Source organism: Schistosoma mansoni, chromosome 7 (assembly GCF_000237925.1).
Source record: "Schistosoma mansoni strain Puerto Rico chromosome 7, complete genome".
NCBI classification, from domain to species: Eukaryota; Metazoa; Platyhelminthes; class Trematoda; order Strigeidida; family Schistosomatidae; genus Schistosoma; species Schistosoma mansoni.
In genome coordinates, this window is record NC_031501.1 from 2,260,819 (window position 1) to 2,288,088 (window position 27,270).

Sequence of the window (27,270 nt, forward strand, 5' to 3'; positions counted from 1 at the left end):
CTTCTACCATTAATAGCCACGTTTCGCAGCCGTAAAGTAGAATAGAACTAACTGCCGTGCAGAAATTTTTCCACAACCCAGAAAGAATACCAAAAATGTTCCAACTAGTCAGAGTTATTTTAGAAACTAATGGAAAATATGTAACAATTAATGTATTATGCTTCTTAGATCCAATTAAACTATCGTATATGTTTTACGTACATAAAATACCCTTCAAAGTACATCTATCATAATTTCCTCCCCTATATTCCAATTAAAGTTTGAATAAAAAAGGTATGATTCTAAGAAACCGTTGGGAAGTCAATGTATAAAACGTTGAGTTTACCAAATACATTGTATCATGTATAGCTTAGAATGTGACATTATCCCCAATCAAATGATCGCTCAACTTGACCAAGAAAGTTTCTGATACGCGATAATTTGAACATTAAAATTGAACTACTCATTTATTATTAAGTAGTCTTATCATGTAGTATCAATTTTACATGCCTGGGTCCTGAGTTCGAATCTCGTGAGGCGGGATCGTGGATGTCCACTGCCACTGAGGAGTCCCACAATGGGACGAAACGGCCGTCCAGTGCTTCCAGGTTTCCTATGATGATCTAGCTTCAAGTGATTCATGATCTCAACTATTAAAATTTCACTTCAACTATTAAATTTCAATCCAGAAATGAAATTTATTTTCATTTAGAAGAGAAAATCATGAACTAAAAACATTGAAATAAACACAAACAAAAAGGAAGACAAAAAACAAACAAAGACACAAGTTTACAACAAAAAATAACATCAAAAGGTAGTAATCAAACAAACAACTTGAGAATTTGATTTTTGGAACATTGAACAATGAATCTAAATTTTGATTGAAGGTAAGGGAAAAAGACTCAAGAAGAACTACACTCACAAGATTGAAAAGAAAAAGTGTATACATCCATATCGCATATTGAAATGCTTCATTTATAATAATAATAGTAAATAGTAGTAGTGTTGTATCATTTATTCTTATTGTTATAGTAAAGAATAGCCTAAACTCCCCCATGAGGGGTAACAGGCGTAAGTAAGTAAGTAAGTAGGTAAGTAAGTAAGTAAGTAAGTAGGTAAGCAAGTAGGTAAGTATGCAAGTAAGTAAGTCAGCAAGTAAGTAGGTAAGTATAGTAAAGAAGAGTCAATATGATTTAGAAAGGTCAATTTGTATAGTTTGTTTGCCTATCTATGTATGTATATGTATATGTATATGGATTGAATATGTTTACAGTCTTATTTAAAATAACATTTCATGTGGTTTATCATATTTACCAATTGAGAATAATGATTTTAAGTAGCCAATTAGTAACTTGGAATCACTATGACATTTAATTGCTTTTCTTACTTCATTATCTATGTAAATTTGATCCATTTTCTTTTCATTATTTGGTTGATAAGTTGATTGCTCATTAGTAACACCATGGTCAAGAATATCTGCGAAGCGATTTTGTTGATGAGAGTTTTTGAATTTTTTACATGTGGTTGATTTAGTAAAATATTTTTTGGTATGAATTCTTTCAGGAAGTGATAACTATAGAGTAACAAAAAGGGTGGGGGGGAGAGGGTAATATTGAAGAAAGTAAAAAAAAAACATTGATGAAATAATTTAAAGTCATTTTTGATATTCTTCAATATATTCTTAGAATACAAAACTAAATCATGAACCGATCTTAGATAGACACCAAATGCTTTGGTACGGCAGAGAGTGGGGAAAGAAAGCTATCCATCTCCAAATGCTCTCACATGGCCACACGTTTACAGCTATTAACAGGGAAGTCATACTCATTACATTCCCTCGAAGAGAGTATTGTTTACAAAATTGAAAGGACAAAAAGTGAATATTCAACGCTTTAAACGAGTTGATGGATATAGGAGATCCACTTGAGAAAGTTGAAAAACCTCATTCCGAACTAGTAGTAAACATGGGCTCCACGATCATTAAGGGACAAATGGTGTGTGAACCAATTGTTGGTCACTGGCTGCCATGAAACTGCATCTCCTTAAGGTTTCTCCACTATCTTGTGGGTTAGACCTTCAGGTCAAAGGCTCGTGGAGTGACTCTCTAGGAAAACCACCGGTTTCCGTTTAGACACCCAGGTAGCATCACATCCCTCACATAAATCAATAATAACTACTACTGATCTCATTGTTATATGCGTGGCACATATCCATTTGGTATCCCCATGTACCAATGTTTATGTGTTCAAATAAGTAAACATATAAATCGATGAAACACTGGAAGCATTCGACATCTGTTTCCATCTAGCATAGAACACACCAACAGTGAGCATCTACTATAGTGAACAAGAATGCGAGCGGGGATAATCAAATGTATTAGATACGAAAATCGCAGACTATCCCACTAAAATTTGACATCCATACCGTAAATAGTTAATTTGCAAACTATCAACCAATTGTCTCAATCTTGACTGTTCCTTCTGCAAATATCAGTGCATAGTCACCGAATAATATTGTTCATGCATTTTCATACCAAATGAGTCCCGTTCCCATTCTCTCCTAATCAATTTTCTACTGAAATACATTCATTGCCCGACCATGGTTATATACTACTTATGTGGATATACGTAACCCACACCACAGTACGACCCAAACATCGTGGGTCAAATACAAGACATTCGATCTCATGAGTGAGTACGTAATCTATAGACTACTGAGCTGAGGTTGAATAGTGTACATGTATAACTCCAGTCCATTCATGATATTGCGCCATTATCTTCGATTGCTTGAATTAAGTAACTATCTCATAATCAACATAGTTGAACTGCCTAAATCTCATCTGAAAGCTATTCACTAGTGAGAATACGATAATTATCATTAAAGAGTTGTGGAGATTATTGAGTACTACCGAGACCCATATGATTATATAGTAAAACAATTACATCCTTATTGTAAATAATTGTTTGTTCATCAATTCGGTAGTACAGTCAAAATCAGGTAACATCAAGATTAGACTGAATCAGTGATAATTTAGTGTATGCTACTAATGCTGGCAGATATAAGTAGTCTGTAGCACCAATCAGAGGTGGAATGCCAACCAGTAGAAGGTTGAAATGAATAGAACAGGAATAAAAACGGAGAGCAAACAAAATAACAACAGAATCAGAGGAATGATAGAGTATTCCAACGACAATACAAAGAAGCTGTGCAAATTATGTATTTAACGTATGCTTTTCATATTTTACGAAACCAATAAATTGGTTTAGATTAGAGACTGCTGAACATCTAGGTCATCAAAATATAAATAAATTTATTATACATGTTAAGGGCTTATTATGCTCCTCCACGAAGGGTGACAGGCGTAAGTAAGTAAAGACTTATCAATTCTATGTCCTCTTACATCTAGTCATTATAACTAGTTTATTTTATCAGTATCCTAAACAATTTGATAAGTTTACAAACTGGAATAATTAGGTAGTATGTCTTATTTGAAACCTAATTTTTTTATGTTTATTCAATTTAAAATTGATTTACATTATTTTCACTTGTTACTGTTTACTTGTATCTTCCCATTGTTATCTAGGACTACAATTGATCAGTCTCATATTGGCATATGTGCATCCTGTGAGGATTGCCTCGATATTGCCTAAAGTCACAAGCTTTATAAGCAAATATAGATAATGGTTAGCAGTGGAATCCAGGCAATATCGAGGCGATCCATACAGGATGTACATATGCCAACAAGAGACTGATCAATTGCAATCCTAAATAATAATGGGAAGATACAAGTAAACAACAACAAATGTATTTAAACTTCACCCCATTGCACAAGTAGATGGCTATTAGGACTCAGTAAGTAAGTGGATAACTTGATATCGTTTGAAGAGAACGGTACTGGGTTCGGGTCCCAGAGTAAACACCAACTCTGAGATTCAGGTACATCCAGCTGACGAGTCCCAAATAAGACGAAACGCGCATCCTGGATTCCACTGCTAACCACTATCCATATTTGATTTACATTATTATTTAATAAAAACTAAATAGTAATCATGTTTCCCCAAAGTAATCTGATAGGACTTAACATTAAAATGTAGTGTTTTGAATGATGTTTTATTGTTGGAACCAGTCATTAGGAAAGGAGATCATCTGTAAGTTAAAGCTTAGAAAGTCAAAACTTAAAATTATTTTAACATAAGAACTCATGTTAGTCTTGTTATAGTTTGGGAACCAATAGAATTGGGTAGTAATCCTAAAGTCAATCTATATGATTGTACCTTAATCAATAGAAGAGAGGGTTGGATGAAGTTAAACATCTATTACTTAGTAATTAATTAATTAAAAAACCAACAACAAGAAACAAGAAAAAACAAAACAACAACTTACACTACTTAAATCAATTTTTGTTTTAGTAGCAATTACATAATCTGGATGAATACGACGTAATGGACAACCATTATAACAATATGGTCCAGTAACAAGTAATAGACCAGTTGATTTATGTTGACCTAAACTAACTACACGTTTACCACGATGTCGTCCAGCTAATAATATAACAATAACACCATTTTCTCTTAAACTTGGTCTTATATGCCATTTTTTTATGATTTGCTTAGATTTTTGTTGAATTGTTGTCTTTCTTTTATCGGTAGATGATGATGATGCTTCTTTGGCTTTATGAGTTGAATCCGTTTTTCTTCGTTTAGCAGCTAAACGAACAGACCGATTATATCTCGGATCCACCTAGAATAGAAGAAATAGAAGGTAATCATGTTATGATGAGCTTTATGTAGAAAAACAAACGTGAAAATGTATAGAAAAGAGTCCGAAAGATGCATGACATCCGTCTAACTGATTCAAGCCATTGTACTTGTTATAGTTGTTTCTGCTAATAAACAACCCATCTACTTCTATTGCTTAGTATTCTTATACGATGACACTCGACAAGACCTCCAAAATCAGAACACGTTGAACAGGAACGAAATTGTATTCAAAATAACAAGGGTAGGTGAACAGCAATCAATGGTTAGAAAAACGTTCATATATATTCATAGTATATGCATAAGAAGCTTCTAGATGCTTCTCCAATAATCTGCCAGAGTTTATTGGTTTAGAAATAGCCAATCAGCATGCGCTGATTGTACGATTCAAGTCTAAGAATTACATGAAGATGGACCATTGAAAGTCTAAGTAATCAAACTATTAAACGCCTACAGTTGTTTTGTCTAGTATATTCAGTACTGAAATAATGGACAGTAGTATACCTTTGATAACGTTATGCACCTTGTGGTAGATGTCGTAATTAAAGGAAATTTCATTATCATTCTAGATTATAACATATACACCTACTTTATGCAGAAATATATGCAGTATTCTGTTCTGGATGATGAAAGATGAGGTAATGTTTAAGAGCAATCATTACAGAAAAGCATGAACTTTATAAGAATAGGAAACTTTATCTTACAAAAATCTGGTGCGAATCCCTCAAGCGCATCCACAATCTCGCATGCAACATTCGCACTGCTGAGAAGTCTCATACCAGGAGGAAACCGTCATTCAGTGCTTCCAGGTGGTCTAATAATGATCAATTCATGATCTCAATGAAAAACTTAACAATCTTCGGAACACTACACTGATGATATTATTATCATTGAATGGTTTGTATTATGATGTTGACATTATTTAATGAAAGAACCACTGAAAATCACAGGGTATTGAATAACTGTCTTGTGATAGTTTGAGACTCATTAGAAGTGGTTACCTGAGACCTCTATCTGTCTTCAGGGCTTGACTTTCAAGTCACATTGTTATAATTCAGTGGTTCGCGTTTACAGATACGATTGATTCACAAAATAGAATAACGATTACAAGGCCAAGGTAATGAATTTGGTTTCTGGTGGGGTTGTAAATGGATACCTCCAAAGAATCCCATAATAAAATGTAATAACTCTTCATTGTTCTATCATTTTGAAAGATACTATAGCTAATGTTATTCTGAAACAAATATCCTTTCATCTAAAAATCAATTTAATTTCTATAATGCTTCTCATTTATACAACGTGAGTAAGTCTTCACCACTAAGAAAAACTATAGAACACATAGCCCCCAAATGCCCTGGTACGGCCGAGATTGAGGAGAGTCCGCTCTCCCTCTACAAATGCTCTCACATGGACACGCGTATATAGCATCTAACAGGGAAGTCCTACTCACTTCTTACTCTCAACAGGGGTGTTGTTTACGAAATTGAGAGGACGAAAAGAGAATGTCAGGCGCTTTAACCGGGTTAGTGGACACGGAGGGTCCACCTAGGGGAGTTGGAAAACCCTTATCACAAACCAATCGTGCACATGGGCTAACTCCAGGATCCTGAGGGAACAAGTGGCGTATGAATCAATCATTAGTCACCGGCTACAATGTGACTGCATCTCCTCAAGATGCTCCACTTCCTTGTGGATCAGCCCTTTAGGTCAAATGTTCCGGGTGTGGCCACCTAATAAAACCTTCTGCTTCAGTTTGGGCACCTGGACAGTATCACAGCCCTCACACAAATCAAATGAGATTTGTGTGGCGCATATATATCTGGTGCCACTTTGTACCAATATTTATGTCATTTAGGCTTGATCATAGAATTCTACAACTTTTAACTCCTGTTTTCTTCTATATTTGTGTAAGATTAGTGAATGATTGATTTTTTTATCAGTTAGGTCATAATGAAAATGGTTATTTTCATGCCCCTCTCTGCTAAGTTTTAACTTTTCTAGCCGATTTTATCGCTTTGATTGTAGGTTTCTCACATCAACCTATATGTACATATATTTATATATCCTGAGAAGTTAAGGCAGTGGTTGACCTCAAGTGAATCATCCAGTTGAAGTTAATACTTATAGATTGACAAAAACGTTAAGTATATTAAGTCTACTGTGCTCTACGATGGCTGATTTCCTGGTAAAACAACTACTTATGAACTAGATTTCACGAAGAATTATGTGTACACCTAATTCTAAACAAACGTGAAACAATGAAAATACTGAAGAGATTATATTCTAAAAACCTTTAGGTACGTTATAAACAATGGAAGCGGAGAGTCTATTGTCATAAATGGGGAGGATTTAGAAAGAAATAAGTGTAATTCTTCCGAAATTTAGTAAAATGAGATTTTTACAACTTCTGTTAATGTATTCAGTGGAAAGATGATGTGATATTGGTTATCTAGGTGTTGAAGGCGTTATATCCCCAGAACTCATTTGGAAAAGGTTCTAATAAGTTGACCTACAGCTTATATTTCCCATTCGGAAATCCTTGACTGTCATTGGTTGACGGATTTTCTTTAGTACGCTATTCTGTGGCTCACCCAAGGGTGTTTCTATCATTGTATAAATAAGCTTGATTTGTGTGATTGGTGACCTCGTATTTTCTGGGTGCTTGTAGAATACATTCTCTAAACTTCATCAAGACTTCTTGATCTAGTTAGCAGGGCAGGGGACAACGGATCAGAACAGCCTATCATGTCACTGTGTCTTGACCTTCGATCCGTTTACCGAGTAAGGTGAACTTTTAATAGCATCAAGCATATCACTAGGTTTTTTATTAATTACATGCTAATTCCTTCTTTAATTTTTTTTATTGTTTGAACACATAAACATTGGTACACAGGGATGTCAAATACGTATGCGCCACACAATAACAATGAAACCAGTAGTAGTGATCATTGATTTGTATGAGTGATGTGATAATACCTGGGTGTCCAAACAGAAACAGGTGATTTTCTTAGTGAGCCACTCCACGAGCCTTTAGCCTACAGGTCTAATCCACAAGACAGTGAAGCAACGTAAGGAGATGCAGTCTCATGGTATTCAGTGACCAACAATTGGTTCACACACCATTTATTCCCTCAGGATTGTGGAGTTCATGTGTACCACTAGTTTGGAATAATTCTTAAACAATACTCTCTTCGAGGGAAGGTAGTGAGTATGGCTTCCTTGTTAGTAGCTGTATACGTGTGGCCATGTGAGAGCATTTGGCAATGAAGAGTTTTCTTTCCCCATTCTCTGCCGTACCAATGCATTTGGGGGCCCTTTCTTTAAAGAATAAACTCGATGACATTTTTCTAATTAATATTTCTTCAACAACTCTGGCTGTAGTCGTTTTTAGTTTGTTAATTTCATTATGTCCCCCAAGGTCATTGTATATTATTACATAAACAATGTTCCTTTTTAACTTAATTTCGGAATATAACGATATTACAACGGTCTCGTCTTCTTTAATTCATGTTGGCGTGTGGATTATTAACGCTCAAATGTTGTCGTATGACAGACTTCCAGTCTGTTCGAGTTCCCATTTGTATGGATGGCTCGTTGGTAAACTCTAGGAAGCCTCAAGAAGCCCAGAAAGAGCCGGACATATTCCATCCAATCACTGCTAGGGGAATATCCTAGAATGTCGACGTGTAGCTTCCCCATTGGATGGATAAGAATGACCCCCTACGTGCCTATTGGTTGACCGAAATGATGATTTACATTCAGCCAATAACTATAAATACATGAGATTTCTGTACTAAATTTTGACACTGTTTTGAGGAATAAAGTTCCTACTTATTAGTCTTCTGTCTTCTCTCCTGCGACGTTGCGGGTTCGATCGTTAAAGTAGTCTCGTAGTACGCGGCATAGTAAGAATCAAAGCTCTAGATATAACACCATTCATTTGCATTCATAATAGAAGCATCAACAAACGTTCGTAAATACAATTTATCGTAGGCTAACCGAAGACACTAGTAAATTATTCATGCTTGTCAAACATAGTAATTATATAATGTAACATTGTAATCCGAAATTAATGAGTACTGTAGGTCTGTACCGAACTCATTCTTACGATATAACAATATTCGACAAAAACTACTTTACGTAGTAAGAGTTTCATTAAGACTGAATATATACTGACAAAGCATGAAACCATAAGAACGAAGAGTTTCCAGAGAAAATAACTCGTTTGTTTTACATACACTAACTTACTTGCGTCAAGAAAGACTTAGGAAAACGTCGTTTTCTAGTATTTTCTTGTGTTTCTTCTTCAGTAACTGTTTGTGATGATTGTCCTATTGCCATTTCATCATTCAATGTATCATCCATTTGATTCAGAATGTTTGTTTCACTATTCTTTAATTTGTTACTTTTCAAATGATGTTTTTTATTCTTTACCTTCAAGGAAGATGTACTTCTATGACTAAGTGAGTTCTGTAGTTCTTCATGAGAAACTTTACAAATTGTTTTACAAAATGGAATTGATAATGATGTGAAATTATTATTATTATCAATGTTTCTACTGTTACTACTACTACTAATATTATATACAGTACTATGTACTTCATCAACCGGTATCAAAGAATTAGGTGATATGGCAGGTGTAGACTTTGAAGAATGATTATCATCTGATTGCGTTTTGCCTTTTTTGGTTTTTCTATTTCTTGATGGCTTCTTACTGAATCCATCTGAAGGTTGACTAACCAAATCACTTGAAGTCATTGATTTTGTTGGCTGTAGTGTTTGTTCTCTTAGTTCCACATCAATGGATAGAGGAGAGTCGACAGTACGACTTACATCAGTCATTTTTATTGTACTCTGAGGAATGGATGATACTTCAAATGAAGTAAGTTCAGAAGTATTAGTAGTATTTTCATGATTGTCAGCAACTTGTATATTCTTTTCAGTTGGTTCTTTTGTTTTCTTATGTTTCTTTTTTGATATTGTTGGCTGTAGTGTTTGTTCTTTCGTTTCCAAATCAGTGGATAGAGGAGACTCTACAGTTCGACTTACATCAGTCGTTGTTATTGTACTCTGAAGAATGGATGATACTTCAAATGAAGTAGATTCACAAGTATTCGTAGTATTTTGATGACTTTCAACAGTTTTTATATTCTTTTCAGTTGGTTCTTTTGTTTTCTGACGTTTCTCTTTTGATTGTTTTAATAAGTTTTTGTTAGTATCCTCAAGTTCAATGTTCAATTCTAAATCACATAATGTCATCTCTGTAATGACTTCGTTTACATCGTCTTTTCTTAGAGATGATTGATCTACTAATGTGTCATTACCATTATTATTATTATTATTAATATTATTGAATTGTACTTCTTCAATGTATTCTGAAGTTATATAATGATCATCTATTGGAACTTTACTACTTGTATAAGTTAATTCAGTAGTAGGTATATTATCATTTGATATGATAATTTGTGATTCATTCAAAATTTGTTCAGATGGATTGTTAACTTCAAGGATAACTATATTCTGTTTAGTAGGTACTTGTTCTATGATACACTCTGACTGAGGATCTATACTATTTAGTTCAGGGAATGTTGTATCAGAACATGAAATATTAATTTTATCTGATTGATTTTCAATAACAGATGGAGTAATATCTTCTTCATGTAGATGTTCTGATATCATCTCTACATTAATAGTGTTTACCACTTGTAAATAGTCACTGTTTGAGTTTATTGTATCATTTATCTTTTCATGTTTTTTTTTAGAATTTTTTGAATATTTTTTAAATTTTTTCCCGTTAGTAACTAATTTTTTAGGTGATAATAGTTCAACAGTATGATCAGCGTCAATTTCTTCATTCATTCCTTGAGGTGATCTTGATATTGATTGAATATTCTGTGGAATAATCAATGATTCTGATATTGATTGATTATCAGTAATCAATAAATTATCATTTGAATTGTTGATATCAGTTTTAGGTAAGATTGTACTATTTGATTGTTGATTGATAGATTGATTAATCAAATTTATTGATTGAGAATTTATAGGATCAATAATTTGTTCTAATGGAGTATTGGGTTTTTGTTTCTTTTTGATTGATTTTTTATTAGATTTTTTAATGGTTTGATTGGAAATTTGATTGTCATGATGTAGATCTGGATCTTTTTCTTGATTAGTTTCATTGGATAAACAATATTCATTGAATTGATTGGATTCAGTAGATAATAAAGTAGATGTAGGCATTTCATTATCATTTTGAAGGATATTCAAACTATTGGAATCATATAATAACATATCTTCTTCTTCTTTTTTGATTGGTATCTCTACGGAGGATAATGTTACATCACTTGCTTCACTATGTCCACTATCTGTTGAAATACTAATCGTTGATTCAGTTGTTATAAGTGAATAGTTGGAAGGTTGAATACTTGTTGTTTCATATTGTTTCTTCAGATCTATTTCTTTATTGTGTGATGTTTGTTTCGTTTCTAAACGTTTCGGATCTTCTTTATGTTTATGATTTATAGATGATTGATCAATAGGATCATTATTGATATTGAATTGTATGGAAGAGATTTCATTTGGAATGTTACTACTTGCAGTAATAGTAGTAGTAGTAGTGTATGTTATATCTGTCATTTGTATTTCATAATTATTTGTCATTGGTATAATGATACTACTTAATAATTCATTATGTTCATTATCGGATGGAATCATTTTAGTATCTATGGTCATCTCCTCATTTTGTTTTAATGTTTTGGTCTCTAGTGATAATAAATATTTTTGTTTTCTTTTCGATTTTTTAATCGATTTTTTTTCTGGAATATTTGGCATTGTTTGATTTGTTGTTAACTGTGGTTGCTGAGATGATATATTCAATTGATCGGATAAATTATTGATTTCATTATTGATTTCTTTTAATGATTCAATGAATTGATTCTCATTATGATTAGAATTAGTTATATCAGTCATTATTAATTCAGTAGTTTCAAGTAGTATATCATTTTGAACAGGAGAAATGATATTTTCTTGGATTGTCATTTGATTCTCATCTATATACTTACGTTTACGTCGAATATTTAATTTTTCATCATTTATTGTTAAATTGATACTTTCAATATTGATATTTTGATGAATGGAACTATTTGGCTGATTTGAAAACTCTTGTGGTTGTTGTTGTTGTTGTTGTTCTGTTTCAATAATTTCAACTTCTGATTGTTGTAAAGGACATGTATCCTTGATTGTTTGAGCAGTTTGTTGTTGTGGTGTTGGTGGTTCTGTTATAATTAGTTGTTCAATTGTTTGTTGTGGTTCATTTGAATAGGGTCTACATTGTAATTGTTAGCAAAACAGAAGATAAAGAAAGAAAATTACAAGAAGTGTATATATATATGAACACTTCTATACTCGACTGATGAATTAAAATATTAAATTACTATAATATCCATAAAACCTCTTTCTGATTATAATCATCATATGCTCACGAATGACTGTATCCTATAGGTATTTCCTTGAGTTCTGGTAAGAAGTCGTGACTAATGGAGTTCAACCGGGTCTGTTGTGAGATAGTAACTCACTGGTGATAATGTGTGAACGGTGGTACAATTTCGTGGATTTGTTGAAGTTAGACATTAACACCGTAGGATGTAGGCTGGGCGGTTTAGAAGTTAGGTGAGTGGGATCGTGGATGCGCACTGCTGAAGAGTCTCATACTACAATGAAGCGGCCGTCCAGTGCTTCCAGGTTTTAAATGGTGGTCTAGCTTTAATTGACTCATAAATTTTACTATTCAAAGGATCTTGGTTTAATTGTTTCCGAATTATTAAATATACTAATTAGGTTTAATACTGAAATCACATACTAGAAACCTTATGGTGACATTTAAATGTAGAATATAAACAACTACAACAACTGGTTAATGTACAGGAAAACTGAGATAAATGGATTATTTAAAATGTTAGTTTTGAAATACAGTGAAGAGATTCAGCTTTTTATAATGTAGCTCCTCCGGGGGCTACTGCCTGTCCCAAGCACGGATAAAGGAGGAGGGTTGGGTATGGGGTTAGCAACCCCATCCCGTAGAAAACCAACTCTCTAAAAAATCGCCAACCAGAAAAAAATTGTTTATTCAAAAAAACGCTAGTCAGATAATTGAAAACAATTGAATGGAACCCCTACTTCATCACAATTTTGTACTAGTTAACTTTTGACGACAGTGTACGCGTGGTATATCGGTCGGTGAGATTGTGAATCATAAGTAAATGAGGTTGTTTAAGACATTTATATTATATTCACAACCTCAATAACCACATGATAGATAGTTTAGGAGTAGGCTAAAAGGAAGCTAGTGATGATCAAACCAAAACTTGGCATCATTTCAGGAAACAATTCTTTCTTCATTAATCCTATTATCTATGTCTAATGATTTCTATTATTATGGAGACTGTTACCACTTGTACTACAATGACATTTGTTTTAATAATTTAATCTTGCTGTGTTAATGTGATTTGACTAATCCACTTATATGCTAGGTTCTACACCACATATGACTGACAGGTGTGAACTCTTTCACAGACTAATGTTCCAGTGAGATAAAAGCCTTCTTTATCCAGTATAACAACCAGCAGTGGCAACTGGCAACTTAAACTGCTACTCTTCAGCATCATCTACCTTCAAAAAACTAGACACTTCTTCCCATTAAACATGGGACACAACCTATAGCTTGGTTTATAATCTATACAGTTCATTACGAGCTTATCTTAGATTTCACTGCTATCCAATATTCGAAAAAAGTAACAAAACTTCCAACTTTATAGAATATTGAAGCATTCGCTTAAAAAGCCTATATTTTCAACATAAACTGGACAAAAACGATTATGAATATCATCATTGTGTAAAACTTGGTTGGTGTTAGGCATTTTACAGAGTTAGATCCCGGCTCAATTTTCTAGAGGTTAAGCTATCTCATATGAGACCAAAGTTCCTGGGTTCGATTCTCAAACATGATATCGTGGATGAGCACTCCTATAGAGTCCCATAATGCAACAAAACAGATGTCCAGTGTTCTTAGGTTTTTAATGGTGGTTTATCTAAGATCAGTTCGTGATTTAAACTGAGAAACATAATTGCCCGTAAGACGTAATAATATATAGCTATTGTTAATCAGTTAGTAGTATATCTCGTTAACTAACAATATAGAAACTTGACTGACTTCATATGGAAATCCAGTGTAAATGACGATGTAGCAATTCTACCCTCCGTTCAAATAATAGATCTTGAACTTGGTGTTTGCTATGATAAAAATATAAGTTTCTGAAATTTAAGTAGCTATCTTGACTCATTGGTCCAGAGGTTAGCCGTTCGAGTACGAGACAGTTTTGAAGGTATTGAATCTGTCCGTGAGAAGAAAACGTACAACAAAATGGTTGTCACAATAGACAAACCCTAATTCCAAACCAATGGTGTACATGGGCTGGCTCCAGTATCCTGAGAGAACAAATGGCGTATGAATCAATCGTTGGTCATCAGCTACCATGGAACTACATCTCCTTACGATGCTCCACTGCCTGGTGGATCAGATCTTTAGGTCAACGACTCCGGTTGTGGTCCCCTGAGAAAACCACCAGCTTCAGTTTGGGCACATGAGCAGTATCACAGCTCTCACACAAATCAAATGAGATTTGTGTGGCGCATATATATCTGTTGCCCCCTTGTACCAATATTTATGTGTATAAAATTGTTTTCATCATTTTTCTAAACTGATATTGACTTTTACAAGGAATACTTTGAAACTATTCAATAACAAAACAAATATATTCTGTTATAGTTACAAGTTCAATACACAATCACATATATATCTGAATAGAGTCAATTAAAGTTCAGTCATTTAGAGAAAAACATAATAATAAATTGACTGATAATAACTGTATTAAAACAAACAGAACTCACAAATGACCTTGACGAACCTACTACTTATATACTACTAATTAAACTTATGAATTTCATATACCTTTTAAAATTTGATCAAGACAACTAATAATAGACTGTATTTGAGTTTACTGTAATATACATCTTTATGTGTAAACAAGAAAGTTCAACAAATCAAGATGATTTTATTGAGTCATTGAATATTAAAACTATGATGTAGAGTATAGAAGTATTGAGTAGTAGAAAGTTACTTGGTATTGTTTGATTGTATCTTTCTATTGTTGTGTAGGTCTGCAACTGATCAGTCTCTTGTTGGTATATGTGCATCTTGTGTGGACGGCCTAGATATTGCATTAAGTTACAAACTTCATAAGCAAAGATGGATAGTGGCTAGCAGTGGAATCTAGGACGAGTGTTTCGTCCTAGTTGAGACTCATCAGCTAGATGTACTTGCATTTGAGAGTTGATGTTCACTCCGGTACTCAATAGCTAAGTGGATGGTAATGGGTTCGAGTCCAAGAGTTTACATCAAATCTAATATGCAGGTACATCCAGCTAACGAGTCCCAAGTGGGACGAAACTCGTATCCTGGATTCCACTGCTAGACACTATCCATCTTTGCATATAATGTCCATTTATTAAACTTTATACCAGAAAACAAACAAACAATCCACGTGGATACTTTCACCAAAACAAAACTTTTTTTCATGACAGAATTCTCTTCTCTAAACTAATTAATAATAATAAACAGGATGATGATGATAATGACTGCCCTACATTAATCTTATAATTTGTTTATCTATCATTAATTATTTCTTGTTTACTGAATAATGATAATAATAGAATACAAGTTATCAGAAGGGGGTTTGTGGAGATTTTAGCAATTTTATAGTTGAAAGCATGAATTAATTGAAGCTAGACCATCATGGAAAACCTGGAAGCACTGGACGGCCGTTTCGTGGATGCGCACTGTTGAGGAGTCCCATAATAGGACGAAACGGGTGTCCAGTGCTTCCAGGTTTTCCATGGTGTTCTAGCTTCAATTGATTCATGCTTTTAACTATAGAATACAAGTTTATTGTAGAATGAAAAATATGTATATATAGTTATATGGAAAATATATGTCTATAGGAGGCTAGGAAAGATTACATCATAAATTGATTCGAGAATAAATAACAAATGTGGTTACGTATTAATCAAGGTGTAAGAAAGAAAATAATTTATGGGTCAGGTGGGAGGCAAAATCCAACTCACATGTCCTCGTCGTGCCTCCTGGATCATGGCAACCATCCCATGTACTAACGTGAGCGGTAATAAGGGTGGTGGAGATCGGTCTAATCAACCACTCTATCAATACCCGCAAACGATTATAAATGCTACAAAAAGTCATTGCATAACTATTGAGGGTTCAAAAGAGTGGTAAAAAAAGAGTCTGTCCCAAAAAAATCGAGTGTGAGTGTTATGTAATGGTTCTACATAAGCAGTGCAGAAACAGCTATCCCGCCCCGGTAGTTGTGCCGTGCTTCGATGTAGCACTCTTCTCCAGAAGGGCCTACTAGGCTTCACCATTCTTATAGCTGGAAGGGGCACATGGGTCAGCTAATATATGTAAATTATTTTATTTGATTGATAGCATACTTTTTAGAGGAGTTTTCGTGTAAACAAACAAATATTGAATACTGAATCCTTATTATTTTGTGGAGATCTGTTACAGTAAACAAAGAATAGACAAACACCAAACATAATGATACGATAAAATCTACTTTTTCAAGGGATATTTAGATGTTTCTGACTAAATGTTTTGTTACTGTGTGTTAAAATAGGAAAATAGGACGTAACTGTTGAAAAGAGGTCATTCAATACTCAACTATCTGTCAGTATACGGATGCAGAAATTGACATTATGAACCGATCAATACTAGAACATTATTGGAAATCTGGAAGCACTAAATTGCCATTTCGTTCTAGTATGGACCTCTCTGCCTCCTATGGGACTCGTTAGAAGTGCTCATCCATGAACCTGCATACGATAACCGAACATAGAATTTTAGGTCTCACAGGCGAACGCTTAACCTCTAAACCACTAAGCCAGCATGCCACATACAGGGTTGTGGATTCACGATGACACTGAGTAATTCCACAATAGGAAGAAACGGCCATCCAATGCTTCGAAGTTTCCAGTGATGATCTTACTTTGGTGGATTCACGAACCACATTAAACCAGTGACAGCTTATCGATACAAGGTAAAACGCAGTTAAAACCGATCGAATCAGAGTGAAATCGGTTTAGTATAAAAATTGTCTCTTGTATTTCACATATAACTAGATATGTGTATCTTTGATCTCATTGATCAATCACATCTTATTGTCTGTAATGTATCAATTTAAACTTTAGATTTTATTATGTAAATATAGTGATTCCAAATAAGTAGGTGTTTTATTTGTTTACTATTGATTAAATTCGAGAAGTTCCATTGAATAACCTTGACTAATGTAATTCAATCATGTTGAAGATGAGACAATCACTATCAATATCAATCTACAATCCTTTGAATGAACCGATGATGGAAATACTAGTCAATTAAAAACCAACTCAGTGGTATGAAAGTGACTTCATTGTTCTGAGGCTTGACCATCCATGATTCGATACCCGGAAGGGGTGATATATGCATACCGCTGAAGCCTTTCATGATAATATGAAATAGCTGTCTATAGAATTAAACCATACTGACAACCTAGATTGATTTGAAGAATGACTCTGTGAGTAATTTGCCAAATGTTAAACAATAAGAATGCTACCGTTGTGAGTTGTATATTACAAAACCAATGATCAAATTTACGTAAGATATAGAGTTTTAAAGTGTAAAACCTTAACATCAAAATCCTAGTACGTTAGTTTTAACAACCAGAATCCAGGTTTTGCGAATAACTTATAACTTCGATCTTGCAAACAAACATCATTTCTTAATAGACTTCTTTGGCAACATGTACGGCACTTTAAAAAAAAAACCTCATCCCAGGACATTCATCTCTTTTCTCCATGTCATTTGCTGCTCTTAGTTATATAAAATGCTATTTCTCAATGGTCAGAAGACTTAAATATAGTTACCAGTTATATCCTTTTGCAAATGAGTCGAAATAGGAAATCTAGTCAAAAACATGATTTACAATAGCAGGCTATCCAATTCAACAATCTCTATGTCCATTATGACTGGTCGTTTCTATGAGTTTTAAGGATCTTGAATGAGCAGTGCTGAGGAGTCCCATACTAAAACGAGAGGGCTTTCTGTTATCCCACGTTTTCAATGGTGTTATAAGATTTATCCATCCATGATCTTAATAAAACGTTTCAGTGTTGTCAGTATATTTTAGTGTGACCAATTTTTTGTTGTTGTTGTTGTTGTTGTTTTCAATTCATTCCTATTATGATGCTTTGTGGTTTATTTTTTTATTCAGGTCAAACATCCACTAAGTTTTAGTTTCTTGATGTGGCGCTAGCAGTTAAAAACATTTGAAGCTACTCACCATTTTCATAGTTAAATAAAGTGTTTTTTGTAAAGAGCTTTGATGGTGATATTCCTGACTAATTTAGAAAATTTAATAGTTGAGATCATGGATCATGAAGCTAGACCACCATGGAAAACCTAGAAGCACTAGACGGCCGTTCCGTCCTTGTATGGGAATCCTCATCAGTGCGCATCCATGATTCCGCCTCGCGAGATTAAAACCCAGGACCTATCAGTTTCGCGCGCGAACGCTTAACCACTAGACCACTGAGCCGGCCGGCATCCAACGGTGTTAATTTCTAACTTCAACCGATCCGCGAAATTGAGCAACACATCCACCAATGTCTTCAGTGAGTTACTATCTCACAACAGACCTGGTTGAATTCCACTGGTCACTGCTTCTCACTAGAACTCCAAAAAATACTTCTTGAAGCCAGTCACGAGCGAGTATATGTTGATTATTATCAGAAGGAGTTTTTGTGGAGATTTCAGTAACTTTCATAGTTGAAATCATGAGTCGATGGAGGCTAGACCACTATGAAAAACCTGGAAGCACTGGACGGCCGTTTCGTCTTATTGTCGGACCCCTCAGCAGTGCGCAGATACGATCCCATCTCGCGAGATTCAAACCAGTCTCTCGTCAGAGCGCTTAATCACTAGACCAGTGAGCCGGAAAAGTAATCAATCATACTTAGTCAACGTTGGAGTTAGTAAATAAAACCTTGAATGTAAATGATGCTTTAATATGCAATACACTTACTAAATGACAGGAAAATCGGTCAAAAATGTTGGATACAACACATATATTAGGCATTGAATATGCTACGAACAACTTCAGCCTAAAATATATCATTGGACAACTTGGATAGTAAAAATAATCTTCAGTTAAACTGTATCACAAAACATACGTATATATATACATACATGTATACACAAACTAGTATGCGTATATACACTTCCAGTAATTAGAATAAATCTCAACTTTCAGTAACCGATTTACGTCAAACTCTCTATCCTGTTGAGGTGACAAACAAAGTTTCTCAGTTCAACTTTTAATATTTAGTAGTATGATATATATATTATGTCAAATTCTCTTGAAAATTGAATATTACGGGAAGGTAATAAGTAACCGCAAAAAAAACATGAAATAGAGCTTATGTGAGTGAATAAATGAATACAATATATTGTACAATCTTATTGAGATCTTAAAACAATCTAAGCTAGACAACCACTGAAAACCTGGAAGTGCTGAGTAGCTGCCTCTCCCTAGGTATGGGACTCCTCAGTAGTAGTGTGATCCACGATTCTACAGCCGGCAATCGAACCAAAGATCTTCGGTCTTGTACTCAAGCTCTTCACCTCTAGACCATTGAGCAGCGATCCAACGGTGTAAAAGTCTGAATTTAATCAATCTGGAATATTCCCTAACCGTATTCCATCATCTTTCTCACAAATGATACGAACAAACAAACACACCCGGAGACTTTGATCTAAAGATCGGATCCACAAGGCAGTGGAGTATTGTGGGTGGATGCAGTCACATGGTAGTCGGTGACCAACGATTGATCCATACGCCATTTGTTCCCTCAGGATACTGGATCCAGAACATGTGCACCATTGGTTTGGAATGAGGGTTTCCCAACTCCCTTAGATGGACGCGCCGTGTCCACCAACCCAGTTAAAGCGCCGGTCCTCTCAATTTCGTAAACAACACCCCTGTTGAGAGAAGGCAGTGAGTAGGACTTCCCTGTTAGAGGCTATATACGCGTGGCCATGTGAGAGCATTTGGAGAGGGAGAGCGGACTCTCTCCACTCTCGGCCGTACCAGGGCATTTGGGGGCACACACACACATTTTAAAAGTTTCGTTTAATATAATTTAGTTACTATTTCTGTTATTGTCCAAGTATATTTATTCAAATATCTAATTATTCTAAATAAGGTTGTTGATTAATTAAGGTTTACTTTGCAATTATCGATCATTTTTTACGGATTATTGAGTTTTTCTTTATAAAAGTGACCAAGTACATTACATATACACATTTACTTATCTAATGTAATGTAACCCCCTTCTAGTTGGATTTAATCAGAATTGAAACATCTCTTGTTAGGTTATTTCAGATCAATAGACATATCGTGTTTTGTGGTTGTTGTTGTTGTTGTTTTAGAATTGTTTTGAGTAGTAAATAACAATTGTGGAGAAGATTCATAGCTCAACTCTATGATCTGAGCGAACAATCGATAATAACTAGTCAAGATCGAGATCGATGGGTCACTCTGTGAGTCATGTAAAGGTAAATTCAAACACTTCACTTTTACCTAAAGTTAGTACTGATGTTCAAAAGAATAATGAAAGCTCCATAATCAAACTATCCAGCAAAAAGAAAAAGACTCAACCTAAACAACTATCGTAAAATTAGCAAGAATTATAGATAATTAAAGAGAGTTGATGTCCCAAAACAGGGACTCTTCAAACAGAGACATCATTAATGATAATAAAAAAGATGATGGTCACACTACATTGAGATAAGTTGAAAATATAAAACAATGGATTCTGTATCATCGATGTAAATGTATCGTGTTGGTTACGATGTTTGAACATCGTATATGATTGTGGTTGCATACTGTCATAATGTCTTAAGTGAGAGCAAACAGCTATAAAGAGTGTTTGATAGTTCCTACTACAAGCTGACGGCAGTCCTTGACAAAGTGGTATATTCAAAAAATGTTAGGTTTGCAACATATATTCCTTATTAATACACTGGTTGGATCTACTAAACAGTTCTATATGATGATGAAATACCTTATTCTAAGTTTGAAACGAGCCAATTAAATTGTTTTGAAAGAATTGGGTTCAATCTCCCATTGTTGGGTCGTGGATGAGCATTGCTCATAGAGCAGTCCCATACTAAGCCAAAATGGTCGTCCAGTGCTTCTAGGTTTTCAGTGGTTGTCTATGATTGATTAGTTCATGATTTCAATGAAACTTGACAATCTCTACAACCTTAAATTGACAATTGTACAAAATGTTTGTGATTATTACCTTGAATTTGACTTTGTAACAATACCTAAGCTAGACAGATTCGAACCAAGCAGTTGGTCGATTTTTTCAACTTTGCACTGAATTTTTTTATCAAGTTACTAATGATATATAAATTGTGAGTAAGGTATTAATTCATTCGGGAATAAGTGATCTTCAGAATTGCTGTTATCTAAGATTTTGCATGTAAGCATGTTATTTAAACAGATGGCAGTTTTTTTATCTTCTGGAATGTAGACATCAATCATATGATCTCGTGAACTTCTATCATTCCGCCACATTGTATTATTGTACTTCATTCATCTATCGGGATTCCGTCTCTTCATCATAACACATACAGCTCACATAAATTTGTCAAAACCAATATATACATATATATATATATACTTCGAGAGAGACAGAAAGTTAGATCAGTGAAACAGATACCTAGTTATATCAATATATTTCACTTGGTCAGGTTGGTGGATCAGCTACAATTTAGTGTAAACTAATTAACCGACGCTACGTCAATAGGCTTTAAATGATAAGAGTATCCTCTTTTCCAAAGGCTAACTACAATTGGTGAACCATTGTAAACCAGTGAGCGCCAAGTAGCTGTTTTGTCACAGTTTGGGACCCCTCAATAATATGTAATCACGATCCTGAAAGGAAGAGAATACACGATCTCCCAAAACTTTACTAAGCATACCAATGAGTTGAAATTTTAGTCACCAGACAGTTTAGTTGTTTAATAGTAAATCATCAATTTATGTGTCATCAAAAACAAACCCTAGAAGGTATACCTAATAAAAATAGTAACTGAATTTCGAGTGGAAAAGATGAGACATTTTAAACTCAAAAACAGTTTACATATATCTAGACACTGAAATACATATCCATGTATACATAAAGCAATATGTCACATGTATACACGTGAATAAACAAAGAATGCAGGCGGTCTATAGATGGTGAATGGTAATAATTATCAGACCATTGAGTAGTAACGAAATTCACATTGGTCTAATCCTTAGAGCTGATCTAACACTAATTATTAAATCTTAATGCAGTTACTGGCCTAAGACGATCGATATTGTACTGTCCATTGTTTATTGTTAGCTGATTAAAGGTAATCAATAAGAACCCTTGTTTGACACTTACTAATAAGGCATGTCTTCAGTTTTGAGGAAAATATTGGATCTTGTGTGATTAAAAACTGTGTTACTGAGAGTTACAAGTAAAAAGATTGTTACTGGGCTGTTTCGGATCCCGTTGAACCTCCTACTGGACTGAGAATGAAGTTCAAACTTATTGATCACTAAGTCGTAATCAAAGTCATTCTGTCTAGTTACGAGTACTGATAGCATTCTCTATCATGATCTAGAGTTTACATAATAATTTATTTGATTTTCTATTTCAGGGTTTTTCCAAAATATAGACTTATGATACTTCTTACAATGGAGTCCGATAAAATCTGCTGATAAATGTATGTGATCTTAAAGGATAAGTTAAAACATATAATATGCAGATTAAATATGGAAATGACAACATTTGGGACGGGCCTCCATGTTCTCTGTACAGTATGTGGATATAAGTGGAATTAAGGGCATATATTTTGTTCTATTTAGAACGAGTTAGTTAAATGTACACGGATCCTATCATAAATGTGAATCCTGGATTCCACCGCTGAGAAAATATTTTAAATATACGGAAAATCTAGGACTATAGTCAGTCAGTCAGCTACAACGTAGGACCAGGCACATATATCCATCGATCCAAGTTGCCATGCCTCATTAACACAACGAGATGAACACCCGATTCATAGAAGTAGTTAATTTAGTGGTGGTAGTATATAAAAGAAAGATTGTGTATAAGGATATAGTACAGGAAGGAGGACAGATATGAAGCAATTTTAAACTCAAGGTTGGAGAGAAGACAAAGTGTGTATACACCTACGCCATTGTGATCGATTCAAAGCCATATCACACAGAGTCTCCAACAATTGGTTACGATAGTCACTAGGACCCTTACCAAGTAGTCTGCATCTACCAACATGGCTTAGACTAGAAGTTTGTGACTTCAAGCTCTGATGCCACTTTTTGGTTTGGCCGCCCCTAACCTTCCAACCATCCCCAATACTAGTGAGCATAGCGTTTTGTGGTAATCGGTGTTCAGGCATACGCGACACGTGGTCAAACCATCTCAGTCGATGATGATTCACAACCTCATCAACTGATTTACCATCAATCCCTAATACCCTAACGTCTAACCTCACTATTACTTACCTGGTGATCCCAGCAGATGCGAGCAATATTTCTGAGACATCTGTGGTCAAATACTAGCAACTTACGAATATCCTCTACCCTAAATGGTCATACTATTTACAATGAATTAAGCTATCAATGAACATACTCAATAAAGAGAATGCCATATTGATTATTCATATTGTTAAATATCCAACTAGAACTGTTTTCTTTATACATGAACAAAACTAAATTAAACTGTTTACATAAGCTTAGAAAAACTACTTAGGATCAATTAAAAATGTGTCTAATACCTAAACATTGTACCTCTAAACAATAACATTTCGGTTTCATGAATTGAAACCTTTGAACCATATCATAATTGAAAACAAAATGTGTTTATTTTTAATTTTAAACATTGTATGCTGTAATTTTATATAGTTGAGATCATGAGTCAATTGAAGCTAGACAACCATGGAAAACCTGGAAGTACTGGACGGCCGTTTCGTCCGATTGTGGGACTCCTCATTGGCAGTGCGCATCCACGATCACGCCTTACATGGTTTGGATGCATTTCTCCCTCTCATTGTAAAATTTTGCTTCAGAAATGCTCTGCATGCCTAAATTAATAACAGTAGAGTGGTTGAGTGCTCTGATCATTTTACTCATCTCGGCATTCTCATCAGCCCTGATGAGCCGGTGTATCACTAAATCTTGGCGTCGATTGAGCCCAGTTGACCTTTATCAACTTGGGTCATTTGTGGTGTAAGCCAGATATCCTTCCGCCAAACAACGGAGTTTACTGGGTAGCAGTTCGATCCTTCCTATTTGATGAGTGTGACATAGTTACACTGAAATACAATACATAAGTATTAGTCTAGCCTTATCATCCCAAGTGGGTCGGTCGAAGAATGGTAAGACGAAAAGCATCAATTTAGAGTCATAGGGTGAAGCTACTGCTACCTTTTCTAAACGGAAGGAAACGGACTAGTAAAGGTTGGTGTACGGAGAAAACGCATTAAAAGCTTACTACAAAAAAACCGTGTGTGACCGCCTACATGTATTTGTCATACATCCAGGTTGATAAGACCACCTTAAATCCAATTTCCTTTTCTGGTTCCAGAAAAAAAAAGTATCTTCCTATGATGTGGTTAACCTGGAATAAACAACCACCTCCATACATCTAACAGTACTCGAGATCGTTTTGTTCACGATCATACCTTTTCGTCTGATGTTGTCTTGGCTCTGATCACTACTTAATCTCATCACAAAACTATGAATATTGTTTGTATCATGGCAACCTGAAATGGAATTCAGAATACTTTTCTTGTCATGGGTTATTAATCGTCAACTGGATATAATTATCACCTTTTGGTGGTATTTGTTGGGAAAGAGTGAATACGTGATCGATGAAATTCGAAACCTTTGGTATTGGTTCTCGAACTATTATTAGTAGTATTATTATTCATATTCATTGTACATAGTTACTAAACAACTGCGATACTTTGGCTATATATTTTGTTAGTCATGAGCTTTCGTATAACCCATTAACTACTAATACACGACTTAGTATCAATTTGTTACCAGTCCATTAATCACATCTTCCCCTAATCACAGCCACTTTTGGCATGCTTATATTTAAATGATATCGTTCATTTTATGGAAGGATACGGCGGTCCAGTATGTTCATATATAAACTCACATTTAGTAAACAATAGAAGCTGACTGCCGACTTAACTCTCGACTCGAGAGTAAATGCATACAGATAACAGACCAAAAGGAATGTAGTTCGCGTTGAGTTAAGGTTAACTGTGAAATTTGGAACGTATAATTGATCAAGTCTAAAACACCAGGTTACAGAAGAAATAGCCGACGCGTAATAGGGAAAAAATTACAATTAGAATTTTGATTGGTGACTTTAACACGTGATATCAATTGGTCTACCAAGCCACAACACCTATGTTCTCTCATCAGGCTCAAGACTGAGGATAGAAGAAAGCTTGCACATAAGTGGGCCAACTAGAGTTAAGATTATCTCGACCTTAACTGAAGGTTAATTTTTCCACGTGAAGTATAACGTTGGTCAAAGCTTTGAATGATAGACTATAGACGAAATAGTATATGAGATGTAGAGAAATTAACCGGGATTCAGACTGGCGAATCTACTCTAGATATCGATCAACCTGTCATCATAGAGACGTTGTGTTCTATGAGTTAGGTATTTTAATTAAGTAGCTTTGATTATTGTTTCGGATAGTTTCATCAGATGCTATTCAGAATGACAATAAAAGCTCCGAAATTGCACCATCATAGAACAAAACGCCAATAAAAGCAACCAATAAGAAGCAGCAAATTTTCGTCATGATTTCAGTCATGGCGTATTAGTGTCCATACTATGAGATTTCAACTCAGGATTCAAAGTTTCTAACACCGTAGAGTTATGAACACCAAGCCATGTAAGTCGTGGGTGTCTATGAATGCATACTTTGAAAATTCAATCACTAACTTCTAAATCTCAACATATTCACCGGCACTAATAATTACCGTATGCTGATCGAAACTGGTGATTTCAAAAAAGAAGGACAGGTTTACAGATGATCTTAAAAATATCTTAATTTCCTATATAAATCTGCAGTGAATTACATGATTACACAACGACAAAACTTTCCTTGGATTAAACTAATCAACTGCACACTTACAATAATCAGTATCATTTTTGTAAAGTCCTTTGTCTAAAAATATTCAGTGTCTAAGTGGTTTGACTTGATTTTAAGTAGGTTAAACGATGATAGAGGGAATTTCTGAACCAAGATCTCGTTAGCATAACGTATTTGATAGATTTGATGACTCTAGACACATCACGCGCTTTTGAAAAAGGTAGACAGACCGGTTGTTGCTCCAAGATCAAACGATAAGTGAAACATTTTAAATGATACATGTTATTGAGGGAAATTGATTCTGTATTTGATCTAGGCCTTAGAATCCATTTCTTTATCTGGATGAAAAGGATAAATGTATACATACCTGTTATTTCTATACATTATAACTCGGTTCGCCAATAACTATTGCACATTCATTTCTTCGTTTTCTTACTTAAACAGCTTGTTGACCAAACGTATAGGAAGTGTCTAAATCGGATTTGGACGTAATGGATTATATAACGTTTTCATACATCTTGGCCAGTAGATTACAAATACAGACAACCGAGGATAATGTTTCAATACTATCGCTTCGTGATTAACAAATTATTGCTTGCATTGTTCGTTTGAATTTGGGTTTGAATCTGGGTACATAAACCTTCACTGGTTATTCTACTTACTCAATGGTTTTCAATTTTCTAACTTTAAATGGTGTATCACAAAATTAAACTACTGAATTAATCCAATTAAAATCAACTTAAGGTGACCAGTATTAAACTAATTCCTTCTCATCTTTAATACTAGAAATATGGTTCTTTACGTTTGACCTAATTCAATACTCTGATCTGTCACGATTGTCATAATACTTAGTTGTTGTGACGTGACAACATCACGTAAATTCTATTAGTACTTAAACAATTGAAAATCACATTGAAAAAAACGGATATTAAGTCCTAGTTGGACAGTTCTTTAGTTACGTTATAGTGAACAAAAACAGGCGGGGACAACAAAATGTACTTCAATAAAGCGTTGCAGAATTTCTTAGTAAAATCTAAGAACCATTCAGTAAATTCACTTGGTATTGTTTGTTTGAATCTTCCAATCGCAGCTTAGGACTGCAACTGGTCAATCTCTTATTGGCATATGTGCATACTGTGCGTATTGCCTCGAAATTGCCTTTATTCATAAGCATTATAAGCAAAGGTAGAT

General features: G+C 34.6%; 2 protein-coding genes across 2 annotated transcripts in view; both read right to left on the bottom strand.

Annotated features, from left to right (window-relative positions):
• Window positions 1-1,109: 1,109 nt before the first annotated feature.
• On the bottom strand, window positions 1,110-1,552 carry Smp_010660 (putative 60s ribosomal protein L6; the record flags this gene model as incomplete). Its single annotated transcript, XM_018798599.1, has 1 exon — window positions 1,110-1,552. A coding segment is annotated over one exon (294 nt), but the record flags the coding sequence as incomplete, so codon positions are not given.
• Window positions 1,553-8,975: 7,423 nt separating this feature from the next.
• Smp_010670 (putative abnormal long morphology protein 1 (Sp8)) overlaps window positions 8,976-27,270 on the bottom strand; it is a gene marked incomplete at both ends in the record, with an annotated part of 46,533 nt that continues 28,238 nt past the window's right edge. The window contains one exon of the mRNA XM_018798600.1: window positions 8,976-11,844. Coding sequence (XP_018653525.1) covers window positions 8,976-11,844 — 2,869 coding nt within the window. The remainder of the gene's footprint in view (window positions 11,845-27,270) is intronic.